At 32.5% G+C, this 18,008-nt stretch overlaps 1 protein-coding gene across 3 annotated transcripts in view; it reads left to right on the top strand.

The window, feature by feature from the left end:
* The window catches only part of Kcnt2 (potassium sodium-activated channel subfamily T member 2), a 375,357-nt gene that overhangs the window by 120,985 nt on the left and 236,364 nt on the right, over positions 1-18,008 (top strand). For all 3 annotated transcript variants that reach the window (XM_026409552.2, XM_026409554.2, XM_026409555.2), the window contains exons 5-8: positions 2,138-2,197; positions 12,577-12,651; positions 14,023-14,106; positions 17,346-17,440. In XM_026409552.2, the coding sequence (XP_026265337.1) occupies positions 2,138-2,197; positions 12,577-12,651; positions 14,023-14,106; positions 17,346-17,440 (314 nt within the window). The remainder of the gene's footprint in view (positions 1-2,137; positions 2,198-12,576; positions 12,652-14,022; positions 14,107-17,345; positions 17,441-18,008) is intronic.

The raw sequence follows: 18,008 nt of genomic DNA on the forward strand, positions 1-18,008 counted from the left end.
TTGTTAAATGTATGGATGGCTCATATCACCAATACCAAGAGCCAATACCAAGAGCCTAGTTCCCAAGCAGACACTTGTGTTAATAAAACAAAGGTATGCTCTGGCATAAAAGAAGCTCTTTTAAGAGAGAGTGAGAGAGGAGAGAGAGAGAGAGAGAGAATTTTTAATATTTATTTTTTAGTTCTCGGCGGACACAACATCTTTGTTGGTATGTGGTGCTGAGGATCGAACCCGGGCCGCACGCATGCCAGGCGAGCGCGCTACCGCTGAGCCACGTCTCCAGCCCATAAAAGAAGCTCTTAAAAAACAAACAGAAAATTTGAGAAAGCCAGCATGTCTGAATCGCATTGTTGAGGAGTTCCCTAGAGTTCCTTGTAGCTCTTCTGTTTTCTTTTTTTCTATTGGATTTCATGACCAGCAAACATTTTATTAAGTGCTGTCTCCTCTATTTTTTGTGTACCTTCAACAAATCCTTCCAATTTCCTGTTAATTTTAAGAAGTAAAAATTAATTGGAAAAATGGCACCACTACTATGAAACAGAATTGGAGGTGGAAAGACAATTGAGGGAAATAAAAAGTCTCTGAGACTCACTGCTTTGAACAGTCTTTAGAACACTTTTGACCAAATGTTTGATTTGCCTTTTAACATCATGATTGTGAAGTGTATACACTTTATATGTGACAATTGTTTTAGCTATATATTGTGATCATAACTTTGAAATCTATCTTTATTATATCTAGATATTTCATATTTTGTTGAAGTCAAGTTGTTTTTATGTTAATATATACTGACTTTTGTTGCAATGTCACATTAATATATAAATAATCCTTTTCAAATATTTAAATGTTCAGTTAAAATGCTTTTAATCTCTGACCTAGATTCATATCTTTCAGCAAAATGCGCTTTTAAAATAAATTAATGTATTTATGAATAGTTATATGTTGTCTTGAAGTATACTTTGATCTATCTACATAGATTTATTTAAGAGTAATATTTTAAACTGTACTCATTTGCAGATATCACTTTGAATAATGAGTGCTAAAAGTGTTCTAGAGATCATATAGGAATATGAACATCTGGAAAATTTGGAAGACTTGGAGAAAATCGTGAATTTCCTTTTATAATGAAGCCTAGCTATAGGATTTATTTCCAAACATATTTTATTTACACTGCTATGAGTCATCTACTTTTATTGTTCTCGTATTTTAATATTCACTTATATTTCAAATTTCCATTTTAACAGAAGAAAATTTTCAAACTCTAGGGTATCTACTTTTTCTCATTCAGATTATCTTAAATTTTATAGATCTATAAACAAATAGGTTAGGTGAGTCATTTTCTGTTTATTTATTTGATTCTATTGGTCCATTTCAAAGTAACTAGAATATTTAAGACAGAATAACATATACCTTTTTCTATTTTTTTTCTTATTGCAGTATTTTTCTGGAATTTAAACAGTAGAAATTGAACATACAATAGAGAATATAGAGATAGGAATATGTCTAGCCCAGATGCAAAGCAGAATTGGTTATGAAATTAATTCAAATCAAATCTGGAAGTCTCTTAAAATGCTGATATGGTCTATATTGTTTAATTTTTGAGGATGTTGCCATTTCATTTTATTTGAGGTGGATGATAGGATTGACTGTATCCAATTTGAAGTTTGTATTTTTTTGTTCCATTTTCTGAAAGGGAGTGATGATTTTGGTGGTGCTATTGCTGGTTTTGCTGGAAAAGGATGTTTATTTTATGGAAGGGCAATTGTGTGTGATTTTTGTGTTAGGAACATACACATACACATAAGATCCTATTCTTTACATAGCATTTAAACTCTAGCCTGCCTTCCTATTCTAATCCCACCTTTACATTTGGAGTAATAAATAAAAAATATTTATTTAGGACATTAGAAATTTAAGAAACTAAGTTGTAATGGCTACATGGCAAACTCTGGCTAGGAAACTGCCACCTGGTTACATTTGTTGAAGTGCTAATAAATAACAACCTCTGTCTTATGTGTATGTATTATATATATTTATATGAACAAACACATGTGTACATAATGCACATTTATTTAAATAAAGTTAATATAATTATATTTTATTACATTTTTTCATTAAGTTCCAATTTATATTTTAGGTATCAGTGGCATTAATAAGTCTATTTGAAACAATACTACTTGGTTATCTGAGTTATAAGGTAAGTTATTTTAATTAGAAATTTTTTGCTGTAGAGCAAGCATATTGCTAGTACTTGCCAAGTATTCCTCTCGTTATAATTCATACTTGGGGATAAGGCAGGCTCTTCTTAAACCACTTTAATTATTTTGAGCCTCTCTAATATGCAGTAAAAAGCTATACTAATACAGGAAGGTTTTGCTTGATGACTTCAGGTACTTCACTAATTCCTGTGAGTTTCCTTACCCATTATATGAATGCTTAGAGTGAGGCAAGCAAATGGAATGCTCTGGTTTCTTATTGTTCTCAATCTCTTTTCCTAACGTGTAAAAGATACTGAGAGACTAAAAATGTGTCTGTTAGGAATTATTTTAATACATTATCTTAATTACTAGTGAGGTTTTATTGGGCTAACACAATTTTATTTAACTTGTATTTGATGAAGTTTGTGTATTTTTTTCATGCAGACCTCCACACTTTTACATGGCTCTTTTCTCCATGAGTTTGCAACCTAGAAAAGGGATGGGCAGAGAAAAATTACACAGACAACTATAGTACAAGGCAGATTATAAGAAGAATTTTCTGTGAGATGTAAGTTAAATACCATGAGGATTCATAGGAGAGGAAATACTTGACTGACAAGCAGAGTGCATGAATTAGTGATTTCAGTAAGGTAAGATGGAAAGACAGGATAATTGGGATTGGAAGAACTAACAAAAGCTTAAAGGAATATACACATGAATTGGAGAAATGACAAATAATTATGTTTGGTTGGAATTTGGGGGTTTTGTATAGCGAAGGTCAGAGAGGTCACAGAGACATCACAGTGATGATTGCTCAGTTAAGACATACTGAAGTTTGAAAGAAAAACCAACCTTGTGTTTTTGGTAGGCAAAATGAATTGCTAGATCTGATGAAAGATTATGAAGGTGGAAGCTAAAAAAAAAAATCACCAACTCATTGGTTGATAAGTGAGAAGAAGTATACTGAAATGCCATTACCAAAGATTTTCTGAGTTTGAATGACTGGAAATATTGTAAACATACTTGAGAGTTATATAAAGAAAAAATAATCAAGTTGGGGCCCAGCTAGATAAAACAATCAAATTGAATTCAAAAAGATGAATCTGACATGCTGACGGATGAATCAAGGAGACATGAGATGGAAATAATGGAGAATGAGGACCAGGAAATTTCAAGAGAGTTATTTATTTAGGTTTGGCAGTGATTTTCAGAGAGCATTAACGGTAGTCATGATCTCATGCTTCGGATAGTTACCAAGGTAGAAGTTTAGGTTCTGTTGATGGAGATGAATGTCTTGTTTTGGTTTTGGAGGAAGTACAGAGTAATTAAGGACACAGGGCAATAGACAAGGAAGCTAAATTATTCATTTTCATTGATAATTTCTTTATCTACATCAACAAGTATAGTAAAGGTTATATTTTTGTGGAATATTTTAGTCAACCTTTTCATTGCTGTGACCTAAACAACTCGAATAGTGTGTTTTGGGATCATAGTTTCAGAGGTCTTGGTCCAGAGATGGTTGACTAAATTGCTCAGGGCCTAAGTGAGAGAATATCTTATAGGAAAAGAGCCCAGCTAAGGAAAGCTTCTTAGGTCCTCCTATCAGTGTTAGGAAAAAGCACCCTTCCACCTTGATCTTGACTCAATTTATCCAGTCACACCCCAAGTGCCTACAGTTACCACCTCCTCGTCAGTTCATGCAAACTAGGGTGGACTGATTAGGTTACAGCTCACATAATCATTTCACCTCTGAATATTGCTGCATTAACATGAGCTTTTCGAGAACACTTCACGTTCATCCTACAACAGAGTATTCTTATCAAACATTAATTTCTTTCCCACTTTAAAAAACAAGTTTAGAAGATGCATTCTTTAGATTGTTTTTCAAGCCAGAAGTTTTCAGAGTCATTCACCATTTTCTTTGGCTCACTTATATTCTTTTTAGTTTTTCTTTATTGACATCTAAAGATAATAATACCAATTTCTATGAAAGTAAGGTTGATGAATAAGAAAGTGTATCAAAAAAGGAATGAGTGCTTACACACTATTGAGGGGTTGATTTAAATATTTATGAGAAGAAATAAGATGTTAGAAATATCTAAAGAATAAAAAAATTATATAAAATTATATGAACTATGGTAAATGTAAGAAGCTTGAGAAAAATCTATTGAATTTAGAAATTAGGAGACTATTGACTAATCCCCTCAAAGGCAATAGTTTTAGTGGAATGTCATTCAAAGTAAAAATTGTGAAATGGAAAATATTGCTGAACTGGGGCAGGAGCTCACCAAAAGTAGTAGAACAACTCAGGGAAGAACTTCTAAGGATGGGAACCATCTGCATTGTTTAAAGAAAGAAGGTGCAGAAAAGATAAAAATATGAAATGAAGTTTAGGAAAGGAACAGAACAGACTTAAGGAATAGCTTTGAAAAGGCTGAGTGCAGTACCAGGAGTGTCTAAAAGTTCTGGACTAAATCCTTTGCTTTATCAAATAATCCATGAGGGCATTAAATTTTCACAGTTTTACCTAGATATTAGAATTTCTGAGTTTAATATATATATATATATATATATCTTTTCAAACACTCTAATCATTCACTTATCATGTTTATCAAAAGAGCAGATTCATAGACATAATTTTTATTTCAAAAGTTAGTATAAGTGGTATATTTGTGGCTCAATTTAAGTTTATATATGTGCCAACATTATGAACAATGGAAATGGAATTTATTGGGTTAAAGTTCCTTAATGTGAAATGTGTGATGAGTATTGAATGTAAAGTATAAAAAGTAATATATTTAAAAATATATGGGTAATTTGGATACATTAATTATATCTCTAGTTTGACTAGTATAAGAATATTTGCCAAAACATACCATTGCCAAAATATTGATATTAATTTGTGAATGTATTTGCTCCAAATTCTAACTTAAAAGTAATATAAAAGTAACTTTCAGTGTTTTGCTAACAGAAGTCTTGCCATAATTTAAGAAGTCATTTAAAAAACACACAGAGATTCAAGATTATTTTCCATTGCAATTAGATGATGGCAGCATTTATAATTAATTACTTCCTATCATTTATAAAATGAAAGCAGATCATTATAAGCTTTAGCATGCAGGGCTAGATGATGTATAATATTTCCAGTCTGACCCTCATCAACATTAATGGCTTAGATGGAGGGGAGGTAGATGGTAGTGTTGAGTGAGAGTAACAAAGGAAACAGGGTAAAAAGGAGTTATATGACAGTAAAAGGACAAGTTATTGTTAATTACCTTTTTTTATCTCATAAATTTAGTCAAATTCATGAACTCTTTTGACTTCTTCAGTGTAGTGTTGGCTAACTGTTTTTTTGAAGGAATAAATTAAGTAATTAGTAATACTCTGTGGCCTATAAATAAGGCAAATTTGGATAGCAGAATCTAAAGTGTATTTGTTTCCTTGACTTAGTTTACTAAGAAAAATAAGACAAAAATTGATATTGCTTTTCATTAACAGTTGCATCGTGGGTGGGCTGGGGCTGGGGCTCAGTGGTAGACTGCTTGCCTTGCTTGTGTGAGGCACTGGTTTCGATCTTCAGTACCACATAAAAATGAAATAAAGCTATTATATCCACCTATAACAAAACAAAACAAAATTAAAATAACCCATAAAAATAAGAAAAAATTGCATCTTTTCCTAATATTGTTTCTTGTTAGATTTATGAGAAATCAATATTAATAGCTAGTCAACATATCTTTCTTATATTTGTTTATATGTATATATATGTGTGTGTAGTATATATTTAGTATTTTAAAATAAATATAATATTATGCCAGAACTTGGTAACTCTTGAAATTAGAGGTTCTAACATCAGCATACCTCAATCTTTGATACTTAAAACAGTTTAAACTCTCATGGAGACTGAGAATGAAATTAGCAGAAATGTAAAGTACATGCTGAAATTAGCAGATAATGAATTAAGATCCATGGAATTAACTAATTTTATTTTCTATCAGACAGAACTTCAAGTCTGTGCTTAAATAATCTTTCCATTTATGTTTATAGCTAGTTGGCAAAACAACTATGGTAATTGCCCTGCACTAAAGTTCTTATTCTTCTGTCACCATAAATACCCTCTAATTCTTTTATCAACTGCTTTCAAAATAGAACTCTATTTATACACACATATTCATTAAATGAAAAGGAAACAAAAACAAACCCCAGCACAGTTTCTAAACCTCTGCAAACAAAAATTCATTATACCTAGTCTTTTGTTAAATCCATGATTGTTTTTTTTTTCTATAATCACTCTTAAAATGCAATGATTGTGAAAATCTAACACCATAATGGCTTATTTCTGATAAAGCGAAGGATTTAGTCTAGGACTCTTTTTGACATTCTTAATGACAATAATAGAAACTATACTGTGTACACACACACACACACATGCACACACACACAGAGTGAATCAGTAATAGGATGTTTAATATAATGTAGTAATAGTTTTTATTTTAGAGCTTCAGTCTTGTCAAGCACTGTACCAGGAATGTAGCATACCATTCCTAACATACACTGGTGCTGACTCTCACCATGTGGATTTAAAAATCTGTAGTGTTGTAATGTATTTGGTGTATATAAACAAACTGAAAGAAGAGAAGTGAAAGAAATTGATGTAGACCTGGGACGGCTGGCATAGACCTGTAATCCCAATTACTCTGAAGGCTGAGACAGGAGGAGGATTATAAATTTGAGGCTGGCCTCAGCCTTTTAATGAGGCCCTCTGCAACTTAGAGAGACCCTGTCCCAAAATTAAAATAAATAAATAAATAAATAAATAAATAAATAAATAAGGGGCTGGGGATGTGCCTCAGTGGTTAAGTGTAGGAGGATTGTAAGTTTGAGGCTGGCCTCAGCAATATAACAAGACCCTAAGCAACTTAGAGAGACCCTGCCCCAAAATAAATTTAAAAAATAAAAATAAAAAGGGGCTGGGGATGTGGCTCAGTGGTTAAGTGTTTCTAGGTTCAACCTTCAATAAAAGGAAGGAAGGAAGAAAAGGAGGGAGGGAGGGCAGGACAGAAAAAGGGCAGGAGGGAGGGAGGAAGGAAGCCTAATGTGAAGAGTAGATCTTGCTTACAGTGAGTATGGAGTATGTTAAGGCAAGTTTCACAAAACTTGAAAGACTCTCAATTGAAAGGTAAAAGGTGTGTGTGAATTAACTGCAAAACAAAAGTTTCTTGAAGAATTGTATTCAAAGAAGTATATGAAGGCATATTTTAAGGAGTAAAAAGAGTGTAGAAGAAATGACTTTTCAAATAAGGGTAAAGAGGTCAGCAAGAATGATGTAGTGCATTTCTGGTTGTAATAAGACTTCTGTCTTTTTGTTCTTGAAGTGTGTTACTGGTTACAGAGTTTTGAAGTGAGTGGTCATTGGGTGGAGTGAGGGTATTGTATTGGTTGTTAAATGCTCCTTTTGAAATATAATCCACTTAATAATGCAGGATGTGAGTAGGAATGGGACAAGAATGAAGGGACAAATACTAATTAGGAGGCTTGAATAGGTCAGAGTGGGAATTAAATGAGAATAAACATTAGAAAGTTTCAAGATCTGTTTACAAAAAAGTACGTCTTTTTGGTAAACTATACCTAGGTAGCATGTGAAAGGAACAGTTAAGGGCTTCTCAAGGATATTTGGTTTGTGTGTGCCTGGGAAACCAGGCAGGAAAAAAAAGCATAAATTTTGCATTTAGATATAAAATCCTTTTGAGGCATCCATGTGAAACAGTGGATTATGCAATTGATCTGAGTTATAATCTCAGAAATGAATAGTGTTTGGAGCTAGAGATACAATATTGGAAGTTATAGGATTATCAGTAGTTATGAGTTGCAATTAAAACGTACATGAAAATACGTAATGTAGGTATACAGATAAAAACTTCAACATGCTTTCTTCCAGAAAATTTCCATTGAAATCTGGTTACAAGTTTAATAATTTATACATAACTATATTCAGGAAGTTTTTAAACAATTGTTTTCCATTTGGAACCATTATAAAGGAATATAAATACTTAAGATCAAAAATAAAATAAAATAATTATATTAAAGAAGGGGAAGAGGATGTATAAAATATTTGGGAGTTTCACTTATCAATTTAAGTATGTAATTGAGCCCCAAGTGTATAAGGAAATGAGTTCAGTAAAATGTTTCAAACACTTGCCAAGGAGATTTAGAGGTGAAGGCTTAGGAGTTAAGCTTTCTAACCAGAGGCAGAAACATGTTATAAAAGTATGAAAAGGCCTACTTTGTCCAAGGAACTGTGTAAAACTTAATATGGATGAATATGTGGTTGAACTCAGAGAAGGGTTAGAAATATTGTACATAGACCGCATCAGTAACCAGAGCTCAAATTGTGAAGCTTCACAGAATATAATTAGGAATTTGGATTTTATTATCTCAAGAATGGGAATTTGGTATTTCAGAAAGAATCCTTTGCCTTTAATATGGAAGATAAATCAGAACTGAAATCACTTAGTCATCACTGTTCTCTTTATTTTGCTCTAGGCATTACTGTATACAATCTCATGTCTAAGTCAAACTCTCTCAGTGATCTCCTTGATCCTTTTCACTTAAGTTGAGGTGATGGACCATAGCACCTGGACATTTCTAATGATTCCTTGTAAAAATCAGAAAAAGGAGATTAATATAAGTGGAAATGAGAAGACAGAGGAAAGAAATAGAAAATATTTTATTTACCACGAACTAAATTCATTCCATTTGTCACAATTGCTAAGAAAGTTTTTCAAATCCCTATATCATCCTTCTCATACATGCTCCTGAGATAGATGATCAATGTATGCAAAATTCAAAATTCTCATGCAATTAGACTTTAGCATGTCCTCAGTTTAGATCATTATGGGGCATAGAATCTTCATGGGGTCTATCTGTGTCCTCTTTTATTTCCTCTCTTTTTTTGATGCCTACTGATATGGGCCTCCAAGGACAAAGGAGGAGCAAGGAATAAAGTGAGATCTGTAACTGGGATGAAGTCACTTGTCTGGCAGTTGTAGGCTGGTGTTGGGTTGCTCTGCATGATGAATATCAGTACTGTTTTTTTTTTTTCCTCTGGGGAGTGTTTTGTGGCTCTTCCAGGACCTTTGGTTGAAGTTCCCTAGAGGCTTAATGACTCAGGCTAGTCACCAGAACTCTGACACAGACCTTTGGATTCTGAGATCCACCATTTGTTGAGGTACCATTTCACCTTCATCCACACAGAGTCTGAATGTAATGCATTTAAAAAATGACCTTAGTTTTCATTTTTCAGAATATGTATCTGGCTTTTATAAAATAGGTACTTTCATTTTAAAATTGGAGGAACTGTGGCTTGCTGTCATCACTGTTCTCTTTATTTTGCTCTTCTGATTTTTCATGTTTTAGGCATTACTGTATACAATCTCATGTCTAAGTCAAACTCTCTCAGTGATCTCCTTGATCCTTTACACTTAACTTGAGGTGATAGACCATAGCACCTGGAACATTTTCATACAGAGGTTCTCATAAGTGACTTTCCTCCACCTGTTCCCTATGTGTCACTTTTAATACACCCTGGAGAAAGGTGATGAACTAATGCCAGCAAAGCCTATCTGACTACATAGGTCATAGCTGATCTAAAACCTTGCTTTGGGTTGTGGAAGTGTTTTATATCACTATATTATTTTAAGTCATTGGGATTTCAAGAAAAACTTAAAAATAATCCCAAGTTTATATTCAATGTTATAAGATAATTGGAATTTATGTGGAAGCCAGATTTCTAATTGTTTTTCCAAAACATAGATCTCATAGAAGAGAAAACTCCTTTAGGAAATTCTGAGTTCTTTATTGTTAGTGAGAATATTAGTTTGATTTCTGTTTCTATAACAAGAAATCTAAATCTGGGTGCTTTATTTATCTTAGAGTTTTAGAGACTGAAAATCTAAGATTGGGTGCTAGTATGTGTTCAGTTTCTGACAAGGTCCTCGCAGTGGGCGACATGACCATTTAGGGTCATGGGGAAGAGATCACTTCCCACATGGGGAAGAGATCACATGGTGAGGCAGGAAGCCAGAGATATCCAGGGGCTGTGCCAGAGATATCCAGGGGCTGTTTTTTTTTTTTTTTCATAAAAACTGCAGGAACTAACTGGGGTTACACAAGAACTGTATCAATCCCTTTGGAAGATGATGTCCTATGACCTAATTTCCTTCCAGTGGTCCCCACCCTTAAGGATCCCACCACCTCTGTTTCCCACACTGAGAATCAAGCTTCCAAGACATGAACCTTTGGGAGACATACTCAAGCCATTTTCAAACTGTGACAGCCCCATTCAGGAAAGTATCAGTGATTATCTTAAAATCAGGGTCATTAAAAAGATTAAATGTACAGAAAACAATAAAATAAAATTAATGCATGTAAAAAAAGAAATAAAATAACAAGTGTTGGTGAGGATGTGAAGAATTGGGAACCCTTGCACATTGTTAATGGAAATGTGAGTAAATACAGACATTTTAGAAAACTGTGTGAAGGTTCTTCACAAAACTGGAAACAGAACTACCACATGACCACACAACCTTGGTCTTGTGTATGTAATCCTCAGAAAATGAAATCAGGATGTCAAAGAAAGTTCTATATTTCCATATTCACTGTAGCATTCTTCATAATAGCCAAGTTATGTCAAGTACATAAGTGCCATTAGCAGAGTAATGGATAGACAAAACCTGGCACATATACACAGTGCAAAACTATTTAGTCATGCAAAAGTGAAATCCTGGCCATTTGTGACAACATTGATGAAACAGGAGTGAAATAAACCAGGCCCAGAAAGACATATTCGTGATCTCACTCTTGTATGAAATCTAAAATAGTTGGTTTCATAGAAATTGAGAGTAGAATGTTGGTTACTAGAGGATAGGGAAAATTGGGGGGAGGGAAAGATGGGGAAAGTTTGAATGGCTAGTATGTTACAGTTAGAAAGGAGCAAGATGTTCTGTTGTGCTATTGTACAGTAGGGTAACTACAGAGAACCCTAATATATTGTACATTTCAAAAGCTAGATGAAAGGATTTTGAAAGTTATCACCTGAAAGAAATGATGTTTCAGGAGATGGATAAATTTTACCCAATTCAAACATTATACAATGTATACATGCAGCAAAATATCTCGTGATTTTAATATGTATAATTTTTATTATGAACAGGTTAAAATTAATTAATTAACATAAATCCACACAATGATAAATTAAAAAATGAAAATCAGAGTCAGCTTCATGGGCATATCATCCATGTATTTGCACAGGGCTACATGACTAGAAGTAGAAAGATGTCACTTCTTGAAATTGATAAAAATTTGTTAATAAGAGGGCCTGTACATTCATTTCACATGGGGCCTGCAAATTATATATTTGATTTTGATTAATATCATACTACATGGGTTGGGAGGTTAGAATATAGATGATTGAAAAGGTTTTTCCCTTAAGTTTGATTAAAGTAAAAACAAAATACCAACAATTGTTAGGAAGCACATATGTTTTACAAACTACTTAATATATGTTACAGTGAGTGAATGTAAGTATTAAAATAAAAAAAAAACTGAGTCAATTTTTAAATGATTCTGTAGGTTTTATTATTGTATTATTTTTACAAGTAAATTTTCTTCCATGATATGCTATTAGATTGAAATGTTATGTGTAATATTCATAAATTCCTATTGTTAGACCAGGACGCAAGAAAAGACCACTGACTCCAATTAAAATCAAATTAAAGCAAGCTTATTATTTCGACCTGGGCTGCCTTTCCCTCCCAAAATGGCGGGAACAAGACAGCCCTGAGGCTTCTTTGTGGCCCAGTTTTATAGCCCAAAAGTTACACAAAGGGGGGGTTACAGATAACAACACTCTGAGGAGCATAACACAAGTTTACATTTTTGCTGGCCCCGGCATCAGAATTTATGGAGATCTTAGAGACTCAGAGAGGGTCATTGTCCAGCCAGGGAAGGCCAGAACTAAGGTTTAGGGAAGGGTTGTTATCTGGTCAGGGAAAACCGGACCTGGGTGAGTTCAGGGCACGGGCAGGCATTCCAAGTAGGTTCAGAATTTGCAGTAATTTATAGTAAAGCCGAAATTATCTTTTCATGGTTTTATGGCGAGATGCCCAATTTTAAGAAAGGTTGGGTCTATCACTATGAATACATTGGGAGAGCACAACAACATGTAAAAACATAATCTCTAAGCTATTGCTACATCTCTGCATTGTGACCAGTAACTTTCTAACCTTTTTTACTAGAGAAATTCTGACTACTGTTTTTTCTCCTTTTAATAGGATTAAGTATAATTGACTTTCATTTTTATTAATTTCTTTCTTGGAAGGGAAACATCTGGGAACAGATTTTAAGAATACCCTTCATCTTGGAAATAATTAATGCAGTTCCCTTCATTATCTCAGTAAGTCAAAAAATCTTAGAAAATAATTTTTTTATTATTAAATTTAAGCAAATTCTTTAAGTACTTTTATATAATATTGTAGCTGAGATAACTGGACTCAGACTTTGGTTAAAATCATCCTACTAAAAAATAAGAAGTCATTTGGATAATGAATTGTTAATTCAGGGAAATCTAATGTAATTTAGCGCAATAGCAAAGTGGAATTCTAGAAATTTATATTTGAACAAATGTCAATATTGTCTGAAGAGACTCAAAATTACTCGCTCCATTTCTTGTTTACGTGATGGAATTTAAAAAATAGAAACAAGCCGGGTGTGGTGGCACATGCCTGCAATCCCAGTGACTTGGGAGGCTGAGGCAGGAAGTTCATAAGTTAAAGGCCAGTCTCAGCAACTTAGTGAGGACCTAAGCAACTTAATGAGACCCTAACTCATTCAAAAGGTCTGAGGATATGGCTCAGTGGTGAAGCACTCCTGAGTTTAATCCCCATTACCCTTACCCCTACAAAAGAAATAAATTAACCTGTATTTTTACAGATTTCTCATACTGAGAACATATTTATCACTAGTTAACTATAGGATTTACTAAGTCCAATTGTCTCTTTAATAAGAAGGTTGCCAAGAACCAGATAATAGTTGTTTTTTTTTTTTTTTTTTATCAAAGGTCTCTCCAATCCCTATTCCACAGTATTAACCTATTCAAGTGCAATCCTACAGATATGTAACCCATAACTTTCACGTTTGAAAATCAGATTTTAATCTCAATTTGATATAATGCTTACAGAGATTATACTTTCTAACACTATTTGAATTTTATTTGGAAAATTTTGAAAATAAGTAGATATCAATTTTGGCAAATAATTTAATTTGAGTGATTTATTTTCAGAAGGAACTGAAACTAGATTAAATGACAAGCTAAATAACTAACTAAATATAATTTCTACTGAATGTAGTTTTCCAATGTCAATAGTTCAGTCTGAAGACAGTCAGTGGTAATGTTATAAAAGACTAAGCCTTCTCTCCTGGTTGCTGCTTACCATCTTAGGTAAGAGGAAGAGAGAGCCAAAGTCTTTTATAAAATCTAACACTAAAAGATTTAATAATAGAATTAGCATAGTTATATCTGACATCTAATGAGCGCTTATTATTTTCTTTCTGCTTCTGTAATAATTTCCTTAAGAAAGACTTAGACAATGAATGAAAGATCATATTTCCTCCTTGAGTTTCTTTAATAATGAGTATTAGGCATTTACCTTGTTTTAAATCATTGCACCGTCTTTAATAATTTTATTCTGTTTTGCATTTCTTTTTTAATCTCCTAGGTGTAACTTTCTGCTTTGAGATTAAAGTCAGTTTTTGTTTGTTTTGTTAGATATTCTGGCCTTCCTTGAGGAATTTATTTGTTCCAGTATTTCTAAACTGTTGGCTTGCCAAACATGCCTTGGAAAATATGATTGTAAGTATAAAAGTGAAGCACCAATAGAAAAATATTTTTAAAACATTTACTATTTCTTACTTATTTTCAGTGATTAAGCAGAAACAGATGATGTTTTTGGATCCGATTTTGCACTTTTCCATAATTCCTTTTCCCATAAAAATATAAATTATATGGAATGTATTTAATTATAATTATTTTTTCAAATGTTTCATTTTTAAACATTTTCATTTGGTGTCAGCAAACAGTTCTATTTGAATGCTTATAATAATAAACTATTGGGTGAAGTATTGTTAAGTAATTAAAGTGATATGCAATACAAATATGTATGTTGATTGAGTTTAAATACCAGTCTGCTATATGCTGATCAAGATGAAAACTTGTAAAATGCCTATATTGGCTAGTTACTACCTTTGTAGGGCTTAGTAAATAAAAGTGGTTCACATTTTTTGGTTTTCATCAAACCTACACCTAACTGCTATTGGACTAGTTCAGTTGGGTAGACAATCTTCTGAACACAAATGCCCTTCTTTTCCAAGGCCATCTTTTTTTTTTTTTTTTTAGTCATAAATTTATTTTAAAAAATTTTTATGTGTAAATGGATACAATAGTTTTATTTTTATTTTTTTTTGATACAAAATTACATATACCAGGAAAGGAGGGGTAAGACAAGATAATACAAGTGGAAGAAATGATTTACAGTAGAGGGGGTAGAGAGAGAAAAGGGGAGGGGAGGGGCGGGGGATAGTTGAGAATGGGCCAAGGCCATCTCTTTACATACAATGGAACTCCCGGTTTTAAGGATTTAGGGAAGTGATTTTGCTAAATTTTCCTTAATTGTAGGTAGTTTTGTATTCCATGCAAATCCCTGGAGTTTTGTAAAAGCCCTGTATCACAGCTGGAAACCCTTTAGTTAAAGTCTATTTTAGATTTGGTGGAGTTGGGTTTTGTAAGGGATTTTAGGAGGGAGAAAAGTAAATGAGGTAGAGATGCTTAATTCAGAATTGTGCCACAGTTGCATTTTACCCAGACTGACCTTGTTTGGAAAGAATGGTTTAAAACTATCAAAATGTATTTCCCATCAACTTCAATACTTACAAGTGAGCTGTAAGACATTTGCTATTTAGTCATTCATTATACGAATGTTAGTATGGGCCTTCTGTGTGCTGTAAATTCTAATAGGCAAATTATTTTAACTTCTTTGCTAATACCTTTGTCTGCAAAAGAAAATAAGAGCACCTACATTACATAATTGCTGCAAAAGTCAAATACAGTTATATATACATATACATATATAGCATGTTTGTGTGTGCATAATGTTGTATCTGGCATGAAATGAGTAAGGGATTAATAGTACTATTTTTACTGTATTTAAGTTATAGTTGTTTGGAAACAAACTTGCTTTTCTTGTAAGTGGTCTTGAACCAGATAATATGACAAAAGTTTTGGCCAAAAGGAATATTTGAATAACACATATTTGTTATCAGATAAATATTTCCAAACATTTATATCAAGTAACCCGAATCTCATGAAAGAACATGACTAATGGGAGAGAGAATATGGCTTGTGGTTTGTAGAAATATTTAACTGTCTTAATTGTCCCCAAGAAATACCATTTGACTAAATATAGATTGCTAAACTTGCTAATGAAAAATATACATGAGGAAAAAAATAAATCTTTTTGTTAATTACTATGCGATTAGTTGTTGGAAAAAATAACCTAACCAAAACATGAACAATTAATCAGTAATTGAGAAAAAACAACTGTGTTGCAATATTAATTTAGGATTTATTTTCCATTTCATTCTATATTTTGTTTCTCTTTCTCTCATTGGATGCTCAATTTTTATCTGCTTTTCTGCTCATTAACACCTCTGCCATAGAAAACTTTTAAGCATTGAGAGATGAAATTCTAATCAATCAATTTAGTTATTTGTTTTCATAACATTTCTGGTTAAGTGGATGGTAAAGGACAATAAATAATAACTCATTGAGGTTTCTTTTATAATTGGTGAGCTTTTTTCATACTATACTGATTTTAAGACTGTTAAAGTCTTACACAAAATTTGAGATGAACAGAAAGCTACAGAGTAAAAGGAGCAAATAAAAAATTGAATACAACAAAAACAGGTGAAATAAGAGGAAAAAATAAAAAAATTACAAATCTACCAAAGTAATTCATAGTAACTTCAATATTTCCAATATTTGTTATGCAAAAAAACCCAATATCATTATAAAATCATATTGTGTGTTTGTTTTGTATTTAGAAATTTTGTCACCCACTCACTGGTATCTAGTGGACAAGTTGCCATGCTATTAAATGTTTCATTTCAAATCATTTTTAGATGTATGTGTCTATTTTATGTATATTGATTAGTTTATCTAACCTTTTGTATTTCATATTTTAATAGTAGTAAATATTCATTTTTCATGTCATAATTTTATAATAGAGATGAACATACATAAATATTGGTTCCCATCTCATGATTTTCATATGATTAAATTTGAGAAAATATGGAATTACGAATGAATGAATGAATTGAATGAGTGAATAAATAAGTGCATGAAATACAAAGGACATAATACTGAGTTTTGAATCTACGCAATCACATTGCCTATCAGAAATTTGTTAATAATTAACTGAGTGGTATTGTACATGTAGTCACTTCTTGCACCAAAACGTTAACTGTCTCTATTATATTTTACTGTCTGCATATTATGAAGGTAAAAATGTATCTTGATTCACATTTCTCCTAATATTAGTATCAATGATATTTAAATAATTTGTTCATTGAATAATTTTTTTTGATAAAACTCCTACCATAATTCATGTCATATATTTTTAAAGAATTAGCTTTTATTGCAGCTCTACCCAGTTATTACTGCCCCTTTAATTGGATATAGTATTTTCTGATTTTTGGAAATTTGAATTTTCCATGCAAGGTTATCATTACCATTGGGGTGTTTTGGGAGTAGTAAGTGCAACATCTGTTCAGATGTCTGCAAGGCAAGGAAGCTAAAATTTAGTGCTTCAGTGACCTTTACATACTACTACTTTGTAATATAGGTTCTATAGTGAGTTATATAAAGATATAAGCAAAACCAAAATATGTTCATAAATCCTTTAAAAGCATATGTGTTAAGTATACAGAGGACAGAAAATAGTAGAAATATAATGAATAAAAATAAATCTCATTAAACTCATGCCCACTTATTATTTATCAAAATGTTTCATTATGCTTTTTTCCTTATCATTTTAGAATGATCTACATAGAGCCATTCAGCGTACACAGTCTGCAATGTTTAACCAAGTTTTGATTTTGATATCTACGTTACTATGCCTTATCTTCACCTGGTAAGATTGTACATATCGGACTTTATAAATGTTTCATTTAATTATAGTTTTTAAAGGAAACCCTATTTTAAAGTATTTTATTAATAGTTGGCTAAAAATAAGCAAACATGTATTCACCATAAAATACATCAGGCCTCTTACAGAAGTAAAGTAAAATCATTCCTTTAGTCTTACAGACAAAAGGGAGAGTACATATATTATTTGGTGTTGATATTTACTGCATGTCTGACATTTTCCCATATGTTGTAAACAGTCAAATTACAAGAATTTGGACGGCATACTGTATTTTGTCAAACAAGAATTTTCTTTCCAATCACTGACATAAAGGTGCCCTAATCCTTTGACATTCTTCAAAGCGGAAACACTGTTGAGAAAACTGTCATTGCCTATCAGTGTCTCTGCCTCATCTACAAGATGTTTTCTTGTGCAGTCAGGTGGAAAGCAAGGGCAGATCTCCTGACAGTGCAAGGCAACACCTGGCATTTTGCTTTATTACAAAAAAAAATTAATTTGCTCTTTTGGAAGTCACACTTTGACAATTATTGAGTAATCCATTGTGCAGTGCTCT

This window comes from Urocitellus parryii, chromosome 9 (assembly GCF_045843805.1).
Source record: "Urocitellus parryii isolate mUroPar1 chromosome 9, mUroPar1.hap1, whole genome shotgun sequence".
NCBI lineage: Eukaryota > Metazoa > Chordata > Mammalia > Rodentia > Sciuridae > Urocitellus > Urocitellus parryii.